At 36.5% G+C, this 18663-nt stretch overlaps 3 protein-coding genes across 4 annotated transcripts; 2 read left to right on the forward strand and 1 right to left on the reverse strand.

Annotated features, from left to right (window-relative positions):
- The first annotated feature begins 1996 nt into the window (after nucleotides 1-1996).
- LOC113770109 (WEB family protein At5g55860) lies at nucleotides 1997-6800 on the forward strand. Of its 2 annotated transcripts, none has more exons than XM_027314474.1 (3): nucleotides 1997-2208; nucleotides 4168-4366; nucleotides 4698-6800. In XM_027314474.1, exons 2-3 carry the CDS (start codon nucleotides 4172-4174, stop codon nucleotides 6480-6482), a joined length of 1980 nt encoding a protein of 659 aa, XP_027170275.1. In that variant the 5' UTR covers nucleotides 1997-2208; nucleotides 4168-4171; the 3' UTR covers nucleotides 6483-6800. The 2 variants fall into 2 exon arrangements, with proteins under 2 accessions (XP_027170275.1, XP_027170276.1); XM_027314475.1 differs by lacking the exon at nucleotides 1997-2208 and adding an exon at nucleotides 2322-2568.
- An 854-nt stretch (nucleotides 6801-7654) lies between these two features.
- On the forward strand, nucleotides 7655-11176 carry LOC113770110. Its single transcript, XM_027314476.1, has 6 exons — nucleotides 7655-8273; nucleotides 9341-9426; nucleotides 9501-9806; nucleotides 9985-10068; nucleotides 10378-10785; nucleotides 10886-11176. The coding sequence occupies exons 1-6, from the start codon at nucleotides 7893-7895 to the stop codon at nucleotides 10890-10892; spliced, it is 1272 nt and encodes a 423-aa protein (XP_027170277.1). The 5' UTR covers nucleotides 7655-7892; the 3' UTR covers nucleotides 10893-11176.
- A 943-nt stretch (nucleotides 11177-12119) lies between these two features.
- On the reverse strand, nucleotides 12120-16864 carry LOC113770160 (phosphatidylinositol/phosphatidylcholine transfer protein SFH9). The gene is made up of 11 exons (XM_027314547.1): nucleotides 16566-16864; nucleotides 16437-16465; nucleotides 15788-15871; nucleotides 15634-15687; nucleotides 14956-15033; nucleotides 14703-14756; nucleotides 14552-14611; nucleotides 14226-14321; nucleotides 13605-13706; nucleotides 13399-13479; nucleotides 12120-12728 (listed from the first exon to the last, which is right to left on the reverse strand). The coding sequence occupies exons 1-11, from the start codon at nucleotides 16618-16620 to the stop codon at nucleotides 12408-12410; spliced, it is 1014 nt and encodes a 337-aa protein (XP_027170348.1). The 5' UTR covers nucleotides 16621-16864; the 3' UTR covers nucleotides 12120-12407.
- Between the last annotated feature and the right edge of the window lie 1799 nt (nucleotides 16865-18663).

The raw sequence follows: 18663 nt of genomic DNA on the forward strand, positions 1-18663 counted from the left end.
TTGTATGTATCACACAAAAATATCATAATTTAGCTCTATTTGTTATTGTAAAGTCTATACTCTTGTTGGGAGACTCACCCATCACAGCCAGGTGTGCGATCCGGGTCGACAAACGGATTAGTCAGGGCAAAGCCCTGAATACCGTGGCAGGTAACCAAAAAAAAAAAAGTCTATACATTCAATACATACCTTACATCACATTTAAGTTGGTCAATGATTGTCCTCATCCTTTGGAGTGCGACAACGACCGATACTTGTTATGGCATCATGACTTCCTTTTCGTGGTGAGGGTAGATTTGTGATACTGATCCTTAGACTTTGAAATAAGATTAGGATGAGAAATTCAACGTAAATTTTTTTTTTAGAACGTTTTTTCACCTATTTATTTGTGAACTCTCTTTTTTTTTTAAAAAATCTTAAATATATGTTATCTCAACAATCATTACAATTCCAAGCTATCATTTTACTATAGTATCAAGACTCACTCTAAAAGTAATCATATGTGTCATGAATAAAACTATTAAACTTTAATTCAATAAGACGTCTTTTGGATTTTTTTTTTTTTTGTTCAAGAGAATTTCTAAGCTTTATAAGGAAAAAGGAAATGACTTGAAAGTTCTGATTAATATTCTTACTAACGTTAAGTTATGAGGACTCATTTTAAAAATTTGTTTAAAGAGAGAATTACAGTTTTGATCTTAAATATTTTGAATATGAGTACTAAAGTTTGGATGAAAGCAAATATAGTTCCAAAATATATGCATATTTAGCCCTAATGACTTATTTTTATCAATATCTACCGAAATTAGGTAATCTGCTAGCAACTATTTTTAGAAAAAATTTAAAAATTAATAAAATATTGTTGGCCGTAATTTTGTAATGAAAAAAAAAATGCCTTATTACAAATATCCAATCACAGTGTAATCTTTTTTGATTTTGTAACTTTGTTAAATTTAATTATTTTTTATATCAGATATATCTATGACACATTCTATATATTTTTGACTATTAGTGCAGATTTTTTTGTTAAAAAAATCGTGTTGGACGATTTCTGGTTAGTACATTAATAATATTGGCTTCTGATTTATATAAAGTAACAATAGTAAATTCGACTAGGTTTTAAACCCTTTTTAGGAAGGTAAAATTGAACTGAAATATAGTTCAAAAGGAAAACACCCCCCATTCTCAATCTTTTCAATAAAACCACAACTAATTTCTTTCTTTGCACAAAAGGTACATTCCAAAGGTGACCGAATGGTGCACATATTCGAGCCCAGTCTAAAACTCAAATAGACCAGCAGCATAATTGAGCGGATCTACACATATATTCAACATCCCTATTGCAGGAATCATCCCGCAGCCCCCCCCCCCCCCCAACAAAAAAAAATCTATCATCATCCCTTCCCTATCCTCATCCTCGTATATTAGGCTAATTTAGATTATAGAATTCCTATAATTAGAACAAAAAAAAAATCACCCCTTCCCACTACCCTTGAGAGTATGGTATTTTTCTTCCTATCCTATTTCTGCCATTAACTTTTAGATCGACAAGTGTTCGCACATGATGCACGTAATATAAGACGTGACCATAGCCCAGAAGACTCGTGAAAGCGAACCACCAAACCAACAAAGCCGAAACCATCCAAAAACCTAACAAATATTAACAAAGCTCCCACAAATACAATCCAATTACATTACACATTTCTCTATCTACTTTTCGATATAGTCAGCACGGACGCTGCCATTTGCTGACCTGGCATCCCGTCTTCTCTTCCCTCTGATTTGCCCGTCATCAACCATGTAAAGGAAAAAAAAGAAAGAAAAATCTATCTTTTAGAGTTTTCAAAAATCAAATCTTTCACCTTCATATACTCAAGACTCTCTCTTCCTTCTCTCTCCTGTTGGCCCAAACAAAAAAAAAAAAAGAACTCATCTTTTGCAGTCAATTTTACTCCGTATTTTTTGTTTGTTCAAAAAGAAATAAAGTTAGGTTTTGTGTGTTTTCTGACGAGGGTTTAAACTTTTTTGGGGGACCGGAATATTTGTTGTTGAGGAAATTTTGAAGCCTTGTACTTTTCTTGGTGGTTGTTTGTGTCTGTACTGAGAGTTTTGATGAACGTTTTGACTATTGTTGAAGACTGAAGATTGGTGAAGTGATCAAGATAGAATTATTGCTCTGGCAGCTGCTTTCAAGAACTTACTGCTGCAGTAAGATTAAAACCCTTTTTGGGATTTTTTTTTAAAGTTTTACTAGAACGAGTTTTAGGTTTAATGGTGCCTTTAGCCTCTTTTCTTTCTTTCCTTAATGTGTACTGGGGTTTTTCTTGAGCGAGTTATCACTAAGCCTGTTTTTTTTTCCCAGTACGATGCACTCTTTTGGTTTTTCGATTTTTTTTCTTTTCTTTATAGTAATTTTGATGATCCTTTGATCTAGTTTGGCTTCAAGTTTTCAGCTTAATAATATGTAAATCGTCAAGATTAAAAATTGCGAAGAAGTTACAATTGTGTTGTTGCATATGTGTGATTTAGGAAGAATTCGTGATTGTGGTTTTTAACCACATTTATCAGGTAATTTATGTTGGTTTATGCGTAGATTTGGTACTTAGTTTCGTGAGCTCTTGTTTATGTAAAATAGAATGGCGTGGTTCAAACTCTTGTCGGCACGGAATATTCTCAGCAATACTGATGAGCTAATATCGTCCGGCTAAATTCCAGTGAACCAGTTTGCTCTTTGAGGCACCCTGTTGAATAGGTTTTCTTGCCTTTTTCTTTTTGGGTCCTTTTTAAACTTCGAAGTTTTTGAAATGCTAGATCAGTCTATCGGCATGTTCTTCAAGGTTTCCCCGGCAATGCTGTATGGGATTTTGTTAAAGAACTCTTTTTCATGACCGCACAAATTCAAGTCTTATGATATTTCCCTAATAATTCTCTTCCATGTCTTGCAAAGTTAAGAAACTGGAAACAGGGGAATCTTTTTTGAGAAGGTCTCCTCAGAAAAGACAGTTTCAGACAAACATGTCCAGTCCTTTGTATGTTCTCTGTTTATATTATTTGAAAGATGAATAATCGTTGCATTCTTAAGCTAACGTTACTTCATTTGGAGGTTTGTTGATATCTCTTTAAATGTTATTGCCTTAATTAAAGCCAGGTCTTTGAATGTGCTACTGTCGGAAGCATTTTACTTCATTTACTTCTTTTGCAATACGGCGTTCACTTACATAAAGTATTTAATTGAAAGGTTTTTCAAAAAGAGTCCAAATAAGGTGATTACTGAAGGATTGCTGAAACAACTTCAAGAGAAACATGTGTAGACTTTTATATTTGAAAGCTAACAATTTGCAACCCGAAATTTGGTGTCTATCATTTAAGTTTCTTTCAACCTTTCAAGTTAGGCTTTGTTTTTGTTGTGTCCACCTTTTGCTTTATGGTTTAGTTATGATTTTTAAGCAAGAATGGACCTTCTTTTTGTTGGGATGCTTCCCTCCACTCCCTGCCCCCTCCCCCTCTTTATCAGTGACCACCTTTTAATTGTATGTATCAGTTATATCCTTTGTTACCTTTTTACTCATCTTTCTTATTGTTTATATTGTTTTTTTATACATCCAGTTTTCAATTTTATTAGTAAAAATGAAATATTGAGCTTTCCGTTTCATGGGGACATGATATGCTTAAGAAGTTTATACTTCTATCTCAAGCTTGTAGTCTACTTAAATGTTAAGGCGTAGATCTTTTTTATGATTGACTCCCACACCCCCCGCCCCCCCAAAAAAAAACCCCCAAGAAAAAAAAAGAAGAAGAAGAAGAAGAAGAAAGGGTAATGTTATACACGACACACAACATGTGAGAATTTTAGTATAACCTAAGTACTCTCTCTCTGTGTATGGCTGGACACAGACAGACATCTGTATGTCTCCAAGTTGAAGCTGTCGATAACTGACAAAGTTCCTTCAGATGCTTTTCTTTGTGACTTGTTCCCCTTTGGTCTTAAACAGCTTAAATTTAGTGATACGTGACTTTTTTGTATCTGAAGCTTCTTGTGCATTATGAGCTTTGCATGAATGAACTTTTTTTTACCTTGCCTTGAGTTATACTCTCTAGTTAGTTTGTAGAGCCCTTTCCAGGTTTACTCTCTCATAATAGTCTTTCCTGTTTGGGTGTTTTTGACAGGTGAATGTTCATAGGAGATTCAAGTGAGATGGTTGCAAAAGATCGTCAAAAGAACACAGGATCTCCTAAAGTTGTAGTGGGAGAGATAGACACTAGTGCACCTTTTCAGTCAGTTAAAGATGCCGTCAATTTATTTGGTGAGGGTGCTTTCTCAGGGGAAAAACCTGCCACTAGAAAAGTAAAGGCATATTCTGCAGAGGTACATCTACTACCCCTTTTCTTAGATTATTGTCATCCTTGGCCCTGATTGCTGATGCTTTTCTCTAGTCTTAGCAATATGTCACTGATGACTTGTGGGGCTATACAGTTTTAAGGTTTAATAAATGAAAATTATGTCCTTAGTCAAGATTTGGTTGTGCATTTGAATTTGTGATTTGTTAGTATAAATGTTTTTTAGACCAATAAAACTGTGGATCCCATACATGTTACAGTTGGTCTGTGCATCTACTGTCAACATTTTATAGTCTGAACTTGCAGCTTGCTTATTATACCCTGTAGCTTATGCTTTCTCCGCTTCTTTGTTATTTCAGAGAGTATTAGCAAAGGAGACACAGCTTCACTTGGTTCAGAAAGAGCTCAATAAGTTGAAAGATCAATTGAAGAATGCTGAAAGTACAAGAGCCCAAGCACTTTCAGACCTTGAAAAGGCTAAACGAACCGTTGAGGGTTTGACTGCCAAACTCAATACTGTTGGTGAGTCGAAGAATTTGGCGATTAAAGCAACAGAAGTGGCAAAGAATCACATGGATAAGATGGAAGAAGCAGAAAGGTGCAATTCCAATGGTGTTGATGGTTCTCAGAGAGAGAATCTTGAAAGTGCGAGAGAACATTATATGGCTGTGAGTGCCGAACTTGATGCTACAAAACAAGATCTGAGGAAGATCCGTCAGGATTATGATGCATCTGGGGAAGCCAAAGCTGCAGCAATCAAGCAGGTAGCAGAAGCTGAGGTTGCTGCTAAAGCAAATATGGAGAAAGCTGGTGAACTATCCAAAGAAATTGCTGTTCTTCAGGAGTCAATTGAACAGGTGAAGCTTGCCAGTATGCAATCACAGGATGAAGAAGCGAAGTTATATGCTGATAAGGATGTCCTGAAGCAGTCTTACAAAACCAGACTGGAGGAGTCTGCAAATAAACTGAATGCCTTGAAGAAGGAGATTGATCCTGAACTGACTCGAAATCTGGAAACACAGTTGGCTGAAACCATGTTGCAAATTGAACAGCTAAGAAAAGAGATGGACAGCACAAAGGCTTCAGATCTTGATTCTGTGAAGATGGTTACTACAGAGCTGGATGATGCTAAGGAATCATTGCAAAAGGTAGCAGAAGAGGAGAGCTCAATGCGGAGCTTGGTGGAAAAACTTAAACTTGAGCTTGAGAATGTAAAAAAGGAGCATTCAGAGTTGAAAGAAAAGGAAGCGGACACAGAATCAATAGCTGGAAATCTGCATGTCAAGCTTCGCAAAACCAAGTCTGAGCTGGAAGCAGCCCTTGGAGAAAAGTCGAAAATAGAAGGTGCTTCTGATGATATGCTCTCTACCCTCGAGCAGCTGTCATCGGAGAATGAAATTGCAAGAAATGAGGCAGAGGAGATGAAGAAGCAAGCTGAGGAGTTGAAGAAAGAATCTGAAGCCACCAGAATTCTTCTAGAAGAAGCAGAAGAAAGGTTAAAAGTTGGATTGCAAGATGCTGAAGAAGCCAAAGTAGCTGAGGCTAGCGCCCTCGATCAGATTAAAGTTATGTCCGAGCGAACCAATGCTGCACGTGCATCTACCTCTGAAACAGGTGCCCAGATCACCATATCGAGAGATGAATTCGAGTCATTAAGCAAAAAAGTTGAAGAATCTGACAAGTTGGCAGAAATGAAAGTGGCTGCTGCAATAGCTCAGGTGGAAGCTGTGAAAGCAAGCGAAAATGAGGCCCTGAAGAAGTTAGAGGCCACTCAGAAGGAGATTGATGAAATTAAAGCTGCAACTCAGGAGGCATTGAAAAGGGCAGAGATGGCTGAGGCTGCCAAGAAAGCCGTGGAGGGAGAACTAAGGAGGTGGCATGAGCGTGAGCAAAAGAAGGCGGCAGAAGCAGCATCAAGAATTCTTGCCGAAACAGATATGTCCTTCACTGCTTCTCCAAATAATTACCGAATTCAAAAGCAGAATCCTCCAGAGAAAAGGATGGAATTCCGAAAGCTGGATAGAGCAAAAACCTCTGTTTCAAGGAAAGTACTTATGCCTAGTATCACTGGTATATTCCACAGGAAGAGAAACCAAGTTGAAGGTGGTTCTCCTTCTTATCTGCCCGGAGAGGAGCCTGTGTGATAAAGGGTATGGTTAAAGCCGAAGTAGTTTATCTGTGTATATTTTAGAGACGTGCAAACATTTTTCCTGTTTTTGTTTCACTTTCCTGACGGGGTCTATTTTGCTGAAAACAGTTTGGAGGAGGATTGGATGCCTTTCAGATTTAGATAATTGGCTGGAAATATTATTACAAATTTTGTGTGATCGTTGCCTGTGTGCAGCATATGAAAATAAATGCTGGGAAGTGAATGTGCTGTCAGTGGAGATTCATACGATTCACAACATGAGTTTGAATTGGTCTAATCCAAGTGTTAGGCACAGAAGCCGGGAGTAAATTCTGCAAAGAGTCCCAAATTGAGTCATTAGTTCTGATATGACACGGCAAATGATGATGGTATGGGTCTCACAATATATATATTTTGTAGGGTTGGTCTCACAATGTTGAAGTCAAAAATCCATCAGCAGAGTCTAATTTGGTTACGAATAACATTAATTGATATGTTCCACTGAAAAATCAGATGCTGCCACCCTCCTCCCTACATTCTGATCTTGCAGTAGTTAGTTTGCTTTCGAGGGCAGGGCACTAAAGCAATAATCTTGCAATCGCAGAATGTAGTATGGTGATGGTTCGCACGATCACAAGTTGGAACGTGACATAAGCTATAGTTCTTCTTTTGCGATTGATAGCATAAAATGAAATATTTGAATGAATGAATTAAATAATATTAAATTTTTTTAAATAAAATTTATTTCAAAATATAAGTGATATGTTATCCACTTATCATTTCATATAATATAGTATTTTTTAAATAAAATTTATTTTAAAAAAAAAGATTGCGCTATTCACTTATTATTTGATATGATATGTACTCAATGTATCATATTTGATTTAATGAATTCAGAATGTAATTTACAGACCTTAATTTTATCAAATTCACCCTTAACTCAGATTTTCTTCTTAACCCCACAAGCACAAAACACATGTTAAAGAGGGAGTAAAATGGAAAGTGAATAACAAAACTAATTATTGTTTTCCTTTCCTTCCTTTTTTTTTTTTTTTTTTCTAGTTTCATCAACTGTGTAATTATTGTTAAAAATGAATATGAGAGAAGTTTGGAAAATAAAAAAAATGAGAATAAAAGGGGGTTAAGTTTCACTGGTGCCCTTGACTCCTCAGAGGACCAAAACTGACCATGACAAATTGACAACTACTAATACTGCTACTACGTCTGTAACCATCACTCCCGAATGAGGCAGTAAATCTATATCCGATCTCTTCCTCCGATCTCCGGCGAAGTCAAATGCCAAAGTGGCCCTTTCTCCACACCCGAACCAATTATTACCATTAGTCTCATTCAACACCAACATTAAGGTTTAAACCGCCATTCTTTCTCTTTCTTTCTTTCTTTGAGGACAACGTCGAACACTTTCATGGCTAGCACTCGAGAGGATGCTCTCTCGTTCTTGAACCCTTCTACTTCTTCTCCAGTCACAGTCTCCGACGCTGACAGCTTTCTGCTCGACAGCTCCCAAATCGGTAGCGCCTCCGGAAGCTTCCAAAACGAGGGATTTCTTGGAGGCCTTGATGCTACTGCTGCAGCTGTAAATATTGATGCTGAGTTTGGATTCTCTAGGCCTGATTTTAGGCAGAGCCCGTTGGTCGGAACAGTCGAGTTCTATGAGCGCCACGTGTTCCTTTGTTACAAGAATCCGCAGGTTTGGCCTCCCCGGATTGAGGCTGCTGAGTTTGATCGCTTGCCCAGGCTTCTTTCTGCAGCTCTCTGTGCTAGGAAGGCTGATATGAAGAGACAGGTTGGTGGTTTTTTTCCCCCAGTTTTTCTCTTTGAGGTTTTAGTTGATCTGGATTTAAATTTTTTTTTTATCTTAATTTATAGTGGGCTTTTAGTAATTTGTTGATTAATGGTAATTTGTGTTGATTTCTGGCAGATTTTTGGGTGGGTTCTTGGGGTTGAGGTTGGCATTTAGTGTATGTTGTTGCTTCGTTAAACTAAAAAGACCGAAAGACTAGTCTTTTTTGAGCATTACGCTAACAGGATGTTGCCTTTTTTATCTTGTATGCTGTTACGACCATCTTAATTTGTGTGGACAGTTATTTCATCAATTTCGTTACCTGCAAGAATTTTGAATCTTGAAACATGCATTTGTTAGTGTAATTTATGATCAATTTATTTTCAGTTGGTATGACAAATGATAATCAAAATTCTTGCTGATTAGTAGTATGCTTTGTCATCAATATATTATGTGTTTGTTGACCAAGGTCTTCCTCAAAACTGGATCTTGAGCTGCATTTTACTAGTAGAATTAGGGCCAATGTGATATTGGATTTTGAGAGGCGTCTTTTTTACTCTTCTCCTGAACTGGACCTTAGGCTGCATTTTACCATTAGAGTTAGGACCAGCGTGATATTGGATTTTAAGAGGTGTCTTTTTTACTCTTTCCCGACTTCTGGTTGATGTATTTTGAGAGGATATGACACCATGAATCGTATTGCTCTGTCAGCAGAGTGTGTTTTGTACTTTTTATTAGCAAATGTTTGTGCTGAAGCGTGCGTTTTGATTTGTGCGCGGATTCTACAGGAATATTTCTGGAAGTAATATAGTGGTTATTCCTCATATATTAGGAATGAGTTGCCTATATATAGAAATGTTCCACAACCTCTATCCTCTTTAGCTTGCCAAGTCTTGTAATGCCCAAGGCTGCTAGCCATTGGATAAGGAGGTGGCTGCTCATCCGTGCAGGGGTGGCTGTGTGAAGTCTAGCTTTATAAACTTATGTTCCATTTTATGTGGGTGTACTTTCATTTCACAGCCTTGGATGTTCAGAATCTCTAACTTTCTCTTTAATCCTTTTCTTTTAAGATTCGGTTAGCAATATGTGAGGGGCATGATGGAACTGAGACATCAAATGGTGATGTCCTAATATTTCCAGACATGGTCAGATACAGGTGAAGTAATGCATATCCGTTGTGGATTATGACGATTTTTTCTAGCATGTGTTGATATTGAGCAATTAATGTAGGAGGTTAACTCATTTTGACGTGGACACGTTTGTTGAGGAAGTACTTGTGAAGGATGGTGAATGGTTGCCTGGAACTCCAGAAGCTCTAAGGGGCTGGTACATATTTGTGTGTTGTCATGGTACTAGGGATAGACGGTGTGGTGTTTGTGGGCCTGCTCTTGTTAATAAGTTCAATGAAGACATCGAATTACATGGTCTTCAACATAAGGTGTCTGTTAGTCCATGCTCGCATGTTGGGGGACACAAGTATGCTGGAAACGTGATCATATTTGGGCCAAATATCCATAAAGAAATCACTGGTCACTGGTAATGAAAACCGCTTAATGTTTTGCCGCCCCTCACCCCCCCCCCCAACAAAAAATACCCGGGGTAGTTGATATCATCCTTAAGCTTTCTGCTTAGTACATGCTTTGTTGTCGATGTAAAACTTTTGCAGCTGCCCTTATGTTCTTTGATAACTGATTTGATTAGAATGTGCACATAGGTATGGGTACGTGACACCAGATGATGTACCAATTTTGCTTGAGCAGCATATAAGGAAAGGAGAAATTGTAGATTGGTTATGGAGGTAATTTTTCCTTTTAGTTCATGTACTTTTGGTTTTACTTCGTGTTTTATTTTAGCATTGCTCTGGCTACAACAAGCACGTGCCTGCATTTCTTGATATAATATATAAGGACATTTTCTGGCTCTTCAAGCAGTTAATGTAAGCCTTACCTTACTCAAGCTGTTAAGTAATGGGATGCAGTTTCATCTATTCAGTAAAAGTTTTTTGGAGAAGAAGTCTTATATTTCTAAGGCAAGTGCCTGGTAATATAAGGACTGGTAGAGAGTTACTGGACAGGGAGTTAGGTTGAGTATTATGTCATTTCTTCAGGGGACGGATGGGATTATCAGAAGATGAACAAATAAACTCTCAGGAACTACGGCTCACAATGAACTTGATGCAAACCAATGATATAAGTTCCAATACATGTGGTTCTCAAGCAGAGGGATGTTGCCAGGCAAATGGAAACTCCCTTTGTTGCCAGAACCCTCCATTACCAGAAAAGAGAGAGACTCCTGAACTAAAAGAAGAGGCAGGAAAGTTTACAGCTGAAAAGAACAAGAGCCTTAAGAAACAAATTTCTCGACGGAATAGTGGCAAAGGGGCTTCCTGTCGCAAGGTCTGTTCTATGCCTACTTGGTTTGAAAGCTGGGAACGTGAAGACACATACGCAACACTCGCTGTTATTGGTGCTGTCCTATCAGTGGCCTTTGCCTATAATTGCTTCAAACAGTTAAGATGAAATCTTAAAAATTCTTTTAAAGTTGCTTGCTGCTGTGACTTTGTATTACAAAACTCTTGGTTCTCATCTTCCATTCACCGGTTGCTTATTTTGAAGTTTCTGAAGGAAGATCAAAGTTTGGGTTAGAAGGGGAAAGGAAACACCATCAGATGTAGAAATTTAAAATTGGAGAATGCAAATGATACAAGATTGGTGTATTGTGCTTCTTGTTTGCGCCGCTCGGAATGCTGATATATGTAAATTCGGAATCTGTAACTGTCATATTAACAGCCTTTTGTAATCCTAATTTCTTTGTGAATATTTATCAATTCCATGTAAAGGTACCTGTGTCTTGTATGCTCCAATCTGAAAATTATGAAATTATGAACCTGGCCTGTTTCAAATCAAGATCCTGGCTTCAAATCCTTAGGAAGCAGATCATTTCTTCTTGTAAGATAGGAGCTGATCATCGCATGTTATTTTCGGCAATTCAAGTAAATTCTATTAGGCAAAGCGGATGCAAGAAAAGAGAGGATAGATACTTGTGTCCACATGGACTTCCAACTCGTTCAATTCTTGCGAAGTAGCGGGGAACAACTGGGGCAGAAACATAGGGATGTGGTAAAACCTGGACACCGTACGAATCAACTGCGTTTAAGGCGTGAATATGAAAGGTATATGTTCTCGAGTTGGACCTCTTCATGGCAAAAGTATAAGAATCAGGTGTGGGTTGTAAAATATGGGTTGGAGTCGCCAGTCTTTCATTTCGAAGTGACAATTTGTTAAAAATTGGAACAAAGGCAAAGATTTGTTTCAGTACGAGGTTCCATTTTTTCTTTGTAATTTACAAAGTTTCATTCTACTTTTAGGTTAGGTTATGTATCCTTCCAATTTTAAGTTCTTACATTTCAACGACTTACTTGCGCTTCGGAGCTCCTTTGACTTTTCAATCTTGACTCCCGGGATTTAAACAGGTTCTGTGGAACGAGCGATGGATTGAGTGGCAAGTATTCCACAAGCGATACGATACGTATAAAAGGAGTACAAGTGATAGGGACCTTCCACTTACACAAAAGGGAAAAAAAAAAAAAATCCTGTTGAGAAATTACCGACCTTTATCAAGAATTTTCAACTGCTTTCTCGACGATTACCTTTTTTTATCTACGCCAGAGATTTTAGTTTTGATGGCATTTCATATTTGAAGATTTCTTCAGCAGCACAACGCAATAACTCACAGGGCGTCAGGCGAAGCAGAACCGCAGATCCACCATTTTAAGTGCTCTTTTAGCGTCCCGTGCATGCGCATTCAGGTTAGATGTTGATTGGATCCATTACAAGTAAACAGCATAAGAATCTGAGAATGAGGCACCATAGGCCTGGCAGAATCAGCAGTATTGCCATGTAATTGGAATTCTTTTAGAACACTGGATCAGGATTTCTACAACGTTTATGAATAATGGTAGGATTATATACCCAGAGACTGGCACTATCTACTTACGACTTAGCTTAGCTTTAATCCAGAACCTGCGAATGAGATGGTGCAGGCGTTTAAAACTGTTTTCTATAATTAAATCTGCTCGCTTCAGAGCTGTCCCAAAATGCAATCACCTTAGATTTATACTACCAGATGATCTCCAGCTCAGTCAGCATTGATCTTGATGCCACGTAATGAATTTGAAACCCCATTTTGATTCCCAAGCCTCTGGAACTCTGTCTCTATAGTTTGAGCAATCTTGGCACCCTCTGGATCTGGCTCCGGGAAATCCACATGGAATGAACCCTGTTTGATGAGTGCATCAGCCTCTAGGAGCTTAGCTTGCTCCTTTGTGTAGTTGTACAGCTGTTCATGGAAACTATGGTCCAAGGAGAAACAGTCATCATATGTTCCATTTCTAGAATACCGAGATGAGCTAGAGCCTTCCTTTTTACAAAAATGTGGGAGAGATGCATAATCCATAATCTGCAAGTGAGTAATGAATGAGTTAGCATTCTATTAACCAAACAAGACATGCGAAACATTTGCAATTAGTTTGAGTACCTAATCCACCCACCACCCAGGTGATCAAGCCATCACTTAGACCTATAGTGAAGTGTGTGTGTGTGTGCCTTTTTGAGAAACACGCAGAATGAGGGAGAGCACCCGATCAACAAACTCAGGAACTTGAACCGTAGTAAACAAGAGGCGATCTCTTAAACATTCTAAGAGCCATCTACACACAACTTTTCTTATTTATACAAGTGTTGACAGAATTTGATATGCAACTTTTGCTTTTCAAGTGTCTGTCCAAGTGGATATAGATGCAAATGATATCTATGGCGTCAGGTATTCATCTTCAGCAACACCATATTATGTTCACTTCGTTTGGACTATCTCTTAGGCCAAATTGAAAAGGGACCATTCTTAGTGAAATTGATTAATAATCAGTAGCATGAGTGAAAATTCAAGACAAAATGGAAAGCATAAGATTGGTTGTTGCAAAGATCAACTTTAAGTCTGGTTGAGGAAACTCCTAAGCTAGTTGCAAAAACAGTCAAACCATAAAAGCAAAGACTGCTTTGGACAATCGCTAATATCAGTATAAAGCAACATTATTCTCAAGATGAACTTTACCATCCAATGGCTGCCTCACCTTCAATAACTCATCTCTTCCACTCCCTGAGAGCACTTGAACTTTCTTCCTTGTTCTTTCTTGCAAAAGAGGTCTCACTACCTGTAAACAACACAAACTTTCTTAAGAAAAACATTACCATGCAAGCATTCAGTTATTCTTTCTCCTCCATGTTTTCTGACATCGTTTTTATACACATTAACAAGTATAAATATACACATGCTCACCTTCCAACACGCTGAAAATATGTATGGGGCATTTACAATGAAATAAGTGTCTGTCTTCTCTGGGTAATTCTGGTCATCTATTGTAGATAGAACAGTCGTTATCTGCCAAAACAAAAAACACAAATACAGATCAGTCCCAAGAAGGAATTTCAGAATTGAGTTATTATCTCTCCCATTAAAAAGATAAAAAGACAAAACAATGCATGCATCAATGTCTTGAAATTAAGAAAATGAAAAGAAAGTTACAGTCAACATTATAGTGGTAGAAGGTTACAAAATACCACAAGTTACTAAAAGTTCAGCAATCTTCATGAAGTATAAGCTACATTAGTTCATGACTTGCACTTAAACAAAGTTAAAAACAAAAGTACTGATTACTGCCAGAAGATACTGGATCTAGGGTGACGAACTTTGCTGGTAAAGAATTGTATTTAAAAAGAAGTCAAATAGAGGTTCTAAAATCCATAACTCTTTATTTTGGAGGGGGGGAGTTGGGGGTGAGGGGGAGAACGGGGTGGGAAAGCGTTTTGACCAGGCAAAGGAAGCTAATTCATCACTGATTCCTACAGATAACAACAGAACACTTCTGCTTTGAACACAAAAATCAATCATCTGAAATACCTTGATGTGGTTCAATGCAGAAAGCTTCAAACCAGTCATGTCCAAGACCTTTATACAAGTGCTGATATGTCGCCCAAATTTCTTTGTTGCAGAAGGCTATAACACTATAAGTGGTTAGTTTGATAGATAATCACCAGATAAGTTATGAGTAAATTTCATATACATTGACAGTGTATACACTATCAGCATTGGATCCATGACATGTGCAAAAGTTGGATTTTAAATTCAAATTTTACATAGTCATCATTCGTCCAAGGCTGACATTGTATACACTGTTAGCGTAGGAAAGACTAATCCATCAGTTATATGTAGAGAACAAAACATACCAATATCACACGGTCTCTATATTCATTCATTTGGATGTGAGACTGAATATAGTAGTGAATCTGTACAAGGAACAGTTCTACTTAGCAAGTTCACTTGCAGATAATACCACAGTACACAGTTGTTAATCAAGATAAAACTATGGTATCTTACAGATGCTTTGTCAAACATGCTGAGCCCCACACCAATAGCAATGACAGGAAGACCCTAAACATTTAAAAAGCAACAAGAAAACCATGAGCAGAGAGTCAACTAAAACATCACTGTTGGAACACTAAAAGCAGTCACTATTTGTTGAAAATGAGCTAAGGGAAAAGTGATCTAACGCAATAGATATACAGTTGATAAACATCATTATAAAACAGCAATACATGAAAATAATCAGGATAAGCATACATCATGTTACCTCCTTTGAGTATCCTGACATTCCCATAAGATAGGAATCTCTCAGTCCTCTGTACAAATCAGTGGGGATAATAGGTTTCTGCAGAGAACATATAATATTATTAGGAAGGACGAACTTCATCTGCCAACTTCCAATTCAATCTTTGATTCATTTAACATCCTAAAGCCCCTAAAAGTGTAATGCAATTGCAATACCTGCAACTATAATAGTTTAAGAAATTTTGGAAGTTGAAATTCATGCTAGTCTTAATGGGGCAATATCTTCAATGAGTAGGCTAAGCATAGGAGATTCTAAGCTTTTTTTAGCATAAAAGACAATTAACTCCATATGTCGTCTGCAATACCGTAACACTGAATCACAGCCAGAAATGGAAAAATAACTACACTTGTCCTCCATGAAATGACAAACACTAAAAGGAGGCATCATAACCACATCAACAACATATGTTGATCTGTTTGTACAGCATGTTATATCTTCCAAAAAATGATTATTTTTTATACTATTGCACTTCATCTTAAAACCTTAAAAGGTGTATACACAGAAAATTCATGCATTTAAGCAGACTGAACGCAAATCAATCATCGATCCAATCAATATTAATAAAATTATCAGAGGCAACAATATTACATCACTACAACTTGGAAAATGAGTAAATTTTGACATGATGATCAAACTCACCGTCAATATATCATCAATTTCATTTTGGATCCTCCAGTTTAAACTGTCAACAAGCTGCCAAAAAAAAAAAAAAAAATTGAGAAAAGATGACAACTACAAATATCATGGCAAATGCAACGATTTATTTCAAAATTCTACTCAAATTAAATCAAACCATTTTATGAGCTTTGGAGACATTCCCATCCCTTGCTTTTAGAAACCTGATGAGGGTCCCAGATGGGTATCCTTGATGCACATTCTGCAGTCAAGGTAAAAAAACATTAGATAATTATTATAAATTTTCTGCACAAAGACTTATACTAACCATTCCTGGTTAAACTCAATAATCTAAGAAATTCACTCATGCAGAGACCATACCAAGATATTTCAATTTAACTTCCTATTTGTTTACTTGATCTGTGCCCTAATGCATGATGGCACGAAACCCTTACTGGTGCTTGCTTCATTTCAGGAAAATTCAATCTTGATTGCAAACATACCCAAGCAACAAACTAAAAGCTTCAAGCAATCAACAACAGCATTGAGTTGCATTGCTGCATCATAACCGATAATGGATGACATAAAAGGGAGTTTTGACTTGGCATTGACCATCACAGAGACCAAAAATTCACCAGCAACAGGAATTAATAAATATACACGGAAACAAAACCCCAAAAAAAAATAAAAAGGGGCAAAAACAAGGAACAAAAATTTCCAGCAAAAACCCAGATCAAGTTTGCTCTTTTACAACAGATCAATCACACTTTTCACACTTTCAAGTGTACAACCATACAAAAAAATTACGAATGGGCTAAAGGGCTAACCTGAAAAGTCTTCTTGAGCGGCTCAGCAACTGCAAAATAGGCGAAAAAGAAAGTGTAAACAACAGATCCAGGGAAGAAAGACTATCAAGTCAATGAAATATGGGGTGTAAAAATTGTAAAGGAGCTGACTTTCTTCCATCAGAGTTTGAAATTCCTTGATACTTTCTTCAGTGATGAACACCATTTTCTGCTTTTCTGGTAATCTTGCACTTCAAAAAATTTAATGAGTAGATTCAGACTTTTGTTTTGAATTTTCTGGCCTTTCTCCTTGCTAGCCTTGTATAGTATCCTTAATTTGTATTTTGCGCAATAACTTTTTTGTGTGGGTAATTTTCTAGAGGTGAGGTATTGGTTTCAGACAATTAATGTCTGTGGTGAATTGTTGTGGCCCTTGTGGAAGTACGAGCCTGCCTCTGCCTTCTCTGCTCATTTCTATACAGCTTTTTAATGCTGTTGGCATTAAAGTATGATGCATGAATTGAAATTTACACAAAATTTTGTAGTATTCTTCTTTAATTCTCTTTTTTTTTGGCTTGACTTGCAATACCGGTCAACTATTTTGAGCAGTACGACAGATTTGACTAATTTATGCAGCAAATTTGTTGTTATCACCCAAAAAATATGTGCTTGATTATGTCAATTTATTTCAGCACTAAGTTTCTTATTTGGTTTTTTTTTTTATTGTTTAGGACACTAAGGTATGTTTGATGAAATTGAAATATAAATCTGAAATATAAATTCGTTAAGTGATTGAATTATTAAGGAATAAATATGATATATTTGAGTATATGACACATCACATTAAATAATAAGTGTAAAGTCATACATTTGATAAATGAATAGTGAATAGCTTATCATTTATTATTTTGGAAGTTTTATTCAAAAAAATTCAATGTCACTTAATTAATTAAAAATAAGTTTATATATTTTATTGTTATTATGAAATGTTTTATTAAGATTTGAATATGAGAAATTTAAAAGATGAATTAGGTCATGAAATAGAACCTAAATAAGCACACATAAAAGTGCTTGATGAGAACTAAACTACCATTGAACCAGACGGGTACGCTCTGCACCCCTATGAATTTTTTAAGAAACCACATATTGCGACAACTGATGGAAGACAATATTTAAACTCTTGACCTCCTACCCCACCAAACCTTATAGGCTTTGTGGTGGGCAAGGTTTAGTGTGCTCATTATTAGATCATTAAAGTTACCACCAACCCTTAAATCATAATATCCTTCTGGGAAAAAAAGATAAAATATTAATTTATTTTTGTTATTTACACTTCCACCGTTTTTTTAATCAAATAGTCTAATAAATAAAATCTATATGATTAGAATGACAAAGAAAGTGTAATTAACAAAAATGGAAGTGCAAATAATATTTCTCAAAGAAAAAAGGAAAAATTTTAATAATAACACCGGACTCACTTCTGCATAGAGGAACTCCTTTTATTTTTATGCTTCTATAGGTACTTTGATAAGTAAATCCGAAAACGTAATAAAAAAAAAAAGATATGATTTGCTGCATCTAAGATATAAAAGGTATGATTGATCAAATTTGTAACCCCAAATTTCGAGAGGGTATAAATTCTTTGCAGTGTATAATATGATCACGGATTTGATGCAAAAAAAGAAATAAATGAAGGTATGGTGGAGATATGAAAATTTTCTTCTAAAATAGGAGCAAAAGTACAAGCCACTTATAAAGGCGTCTACCGTATAATAAGGTATGTCGTATTTAGCAATGTGGCTCATACGAAGAATGAAGTTGTGACGATTGTCGGTGATGCCTACAAATGATGCGGCTGATTACGGCCAAATATAAATGAAATGCAGAAAAAAATAAAGAAATAGGAATACACAAAGCGGTGCATTTACTTTTAGGGCCTAGTTTTTTTTTTCCCTGCTTGTGAGAGTTGACGATAAATAGGTTTGACATTATTTAAATAATTCGACTAAATCATGGCCTCAACCAACTTTAGGGCTAATTCGATTAAGACATTATATATTATTAGTTTAGGACGTACAGGTTGCTAAAATGTCACACTCAAGGGCTGGCTATCATCCATGAGTATATGCAAAGTATGCATATAAAATTAGGATTAATCTTCTGTACACTGATAATATATACACTTTCACCATTAGATACATGACGCATAATTCGAATTTAAATTTAAAAATCAAATTTTGTCAATATGTTGTATATTCAATCGTGAATC

Source organism: Coffea eugenioides, chromosome 5, assembly GCF_003713205.1.
Source record: "Coffea eugenioides isolate CCC68of chromosome 5, Ceug_1.0, whole genome shotgun sequence".
Taxonomy (NCBI): Eukaryota; Viridiplantae; Streptophyta; class Magnoliopsida; order Gentianales; family Rubiaceae; genus Coffea; species Coffea eugenioides.

Coding starts and splice junctions, on each gene's coding strand:
- LOC113770109 (XM_027314474.1), top strand. CDS start 4,172: ATGTTCATAGGAGATTCAAGTGAGATGGTTGCAAAAGATCGTCAAAAG. Junction 4,367..4,697: donor TAAAGGCATATTCTGCAGAG/GTACATCTACTA, acceptor TTGTTATTTCAG/AGAGTATTAGCAAAGGAGAC.
- LOC113770110 (XM_027314476.1), top strand. CDS start 7,893: ATGGCTAGCACTCGAGAGGATGCTCTCTCGTTCTTGAACCCTTCTACT. Junction 8,274..9,340: donor AGGCTGATATGAAGAGACAG/GTTGGTGGTTTT, acceptor TTTTCTTTTAAG/ATTCGGTTAGCAATATGTGA. Junction 9,807..9,984: donor AAAGAAATCACTGGTCACTG/GTAATGAAAACC, acceptor ATGTGCACATAG/GTATGGGTACGTGACACCAG.
- LOC113770160 (XM_027314547.1), bottom strand. CDS start 16,620: ATGGTGTTCATCACTGAAGAAAGTATCAAGGAATTTCAAACTCTGATG. Junction 14,757..14,955: donor TGTCAGGATACTCAAAGGAG/GTAACATGATGT, acceptor TTAAATGTTTAG/GGTCTTCCTGTCATTGCTAT. Junction 14,612..14,702: donor GCATGTTTGACAAAGCATCT/GTAAGATACCAT, acceptor TTCCTTGTACAG/ATTCACTACTATATTCAGTC.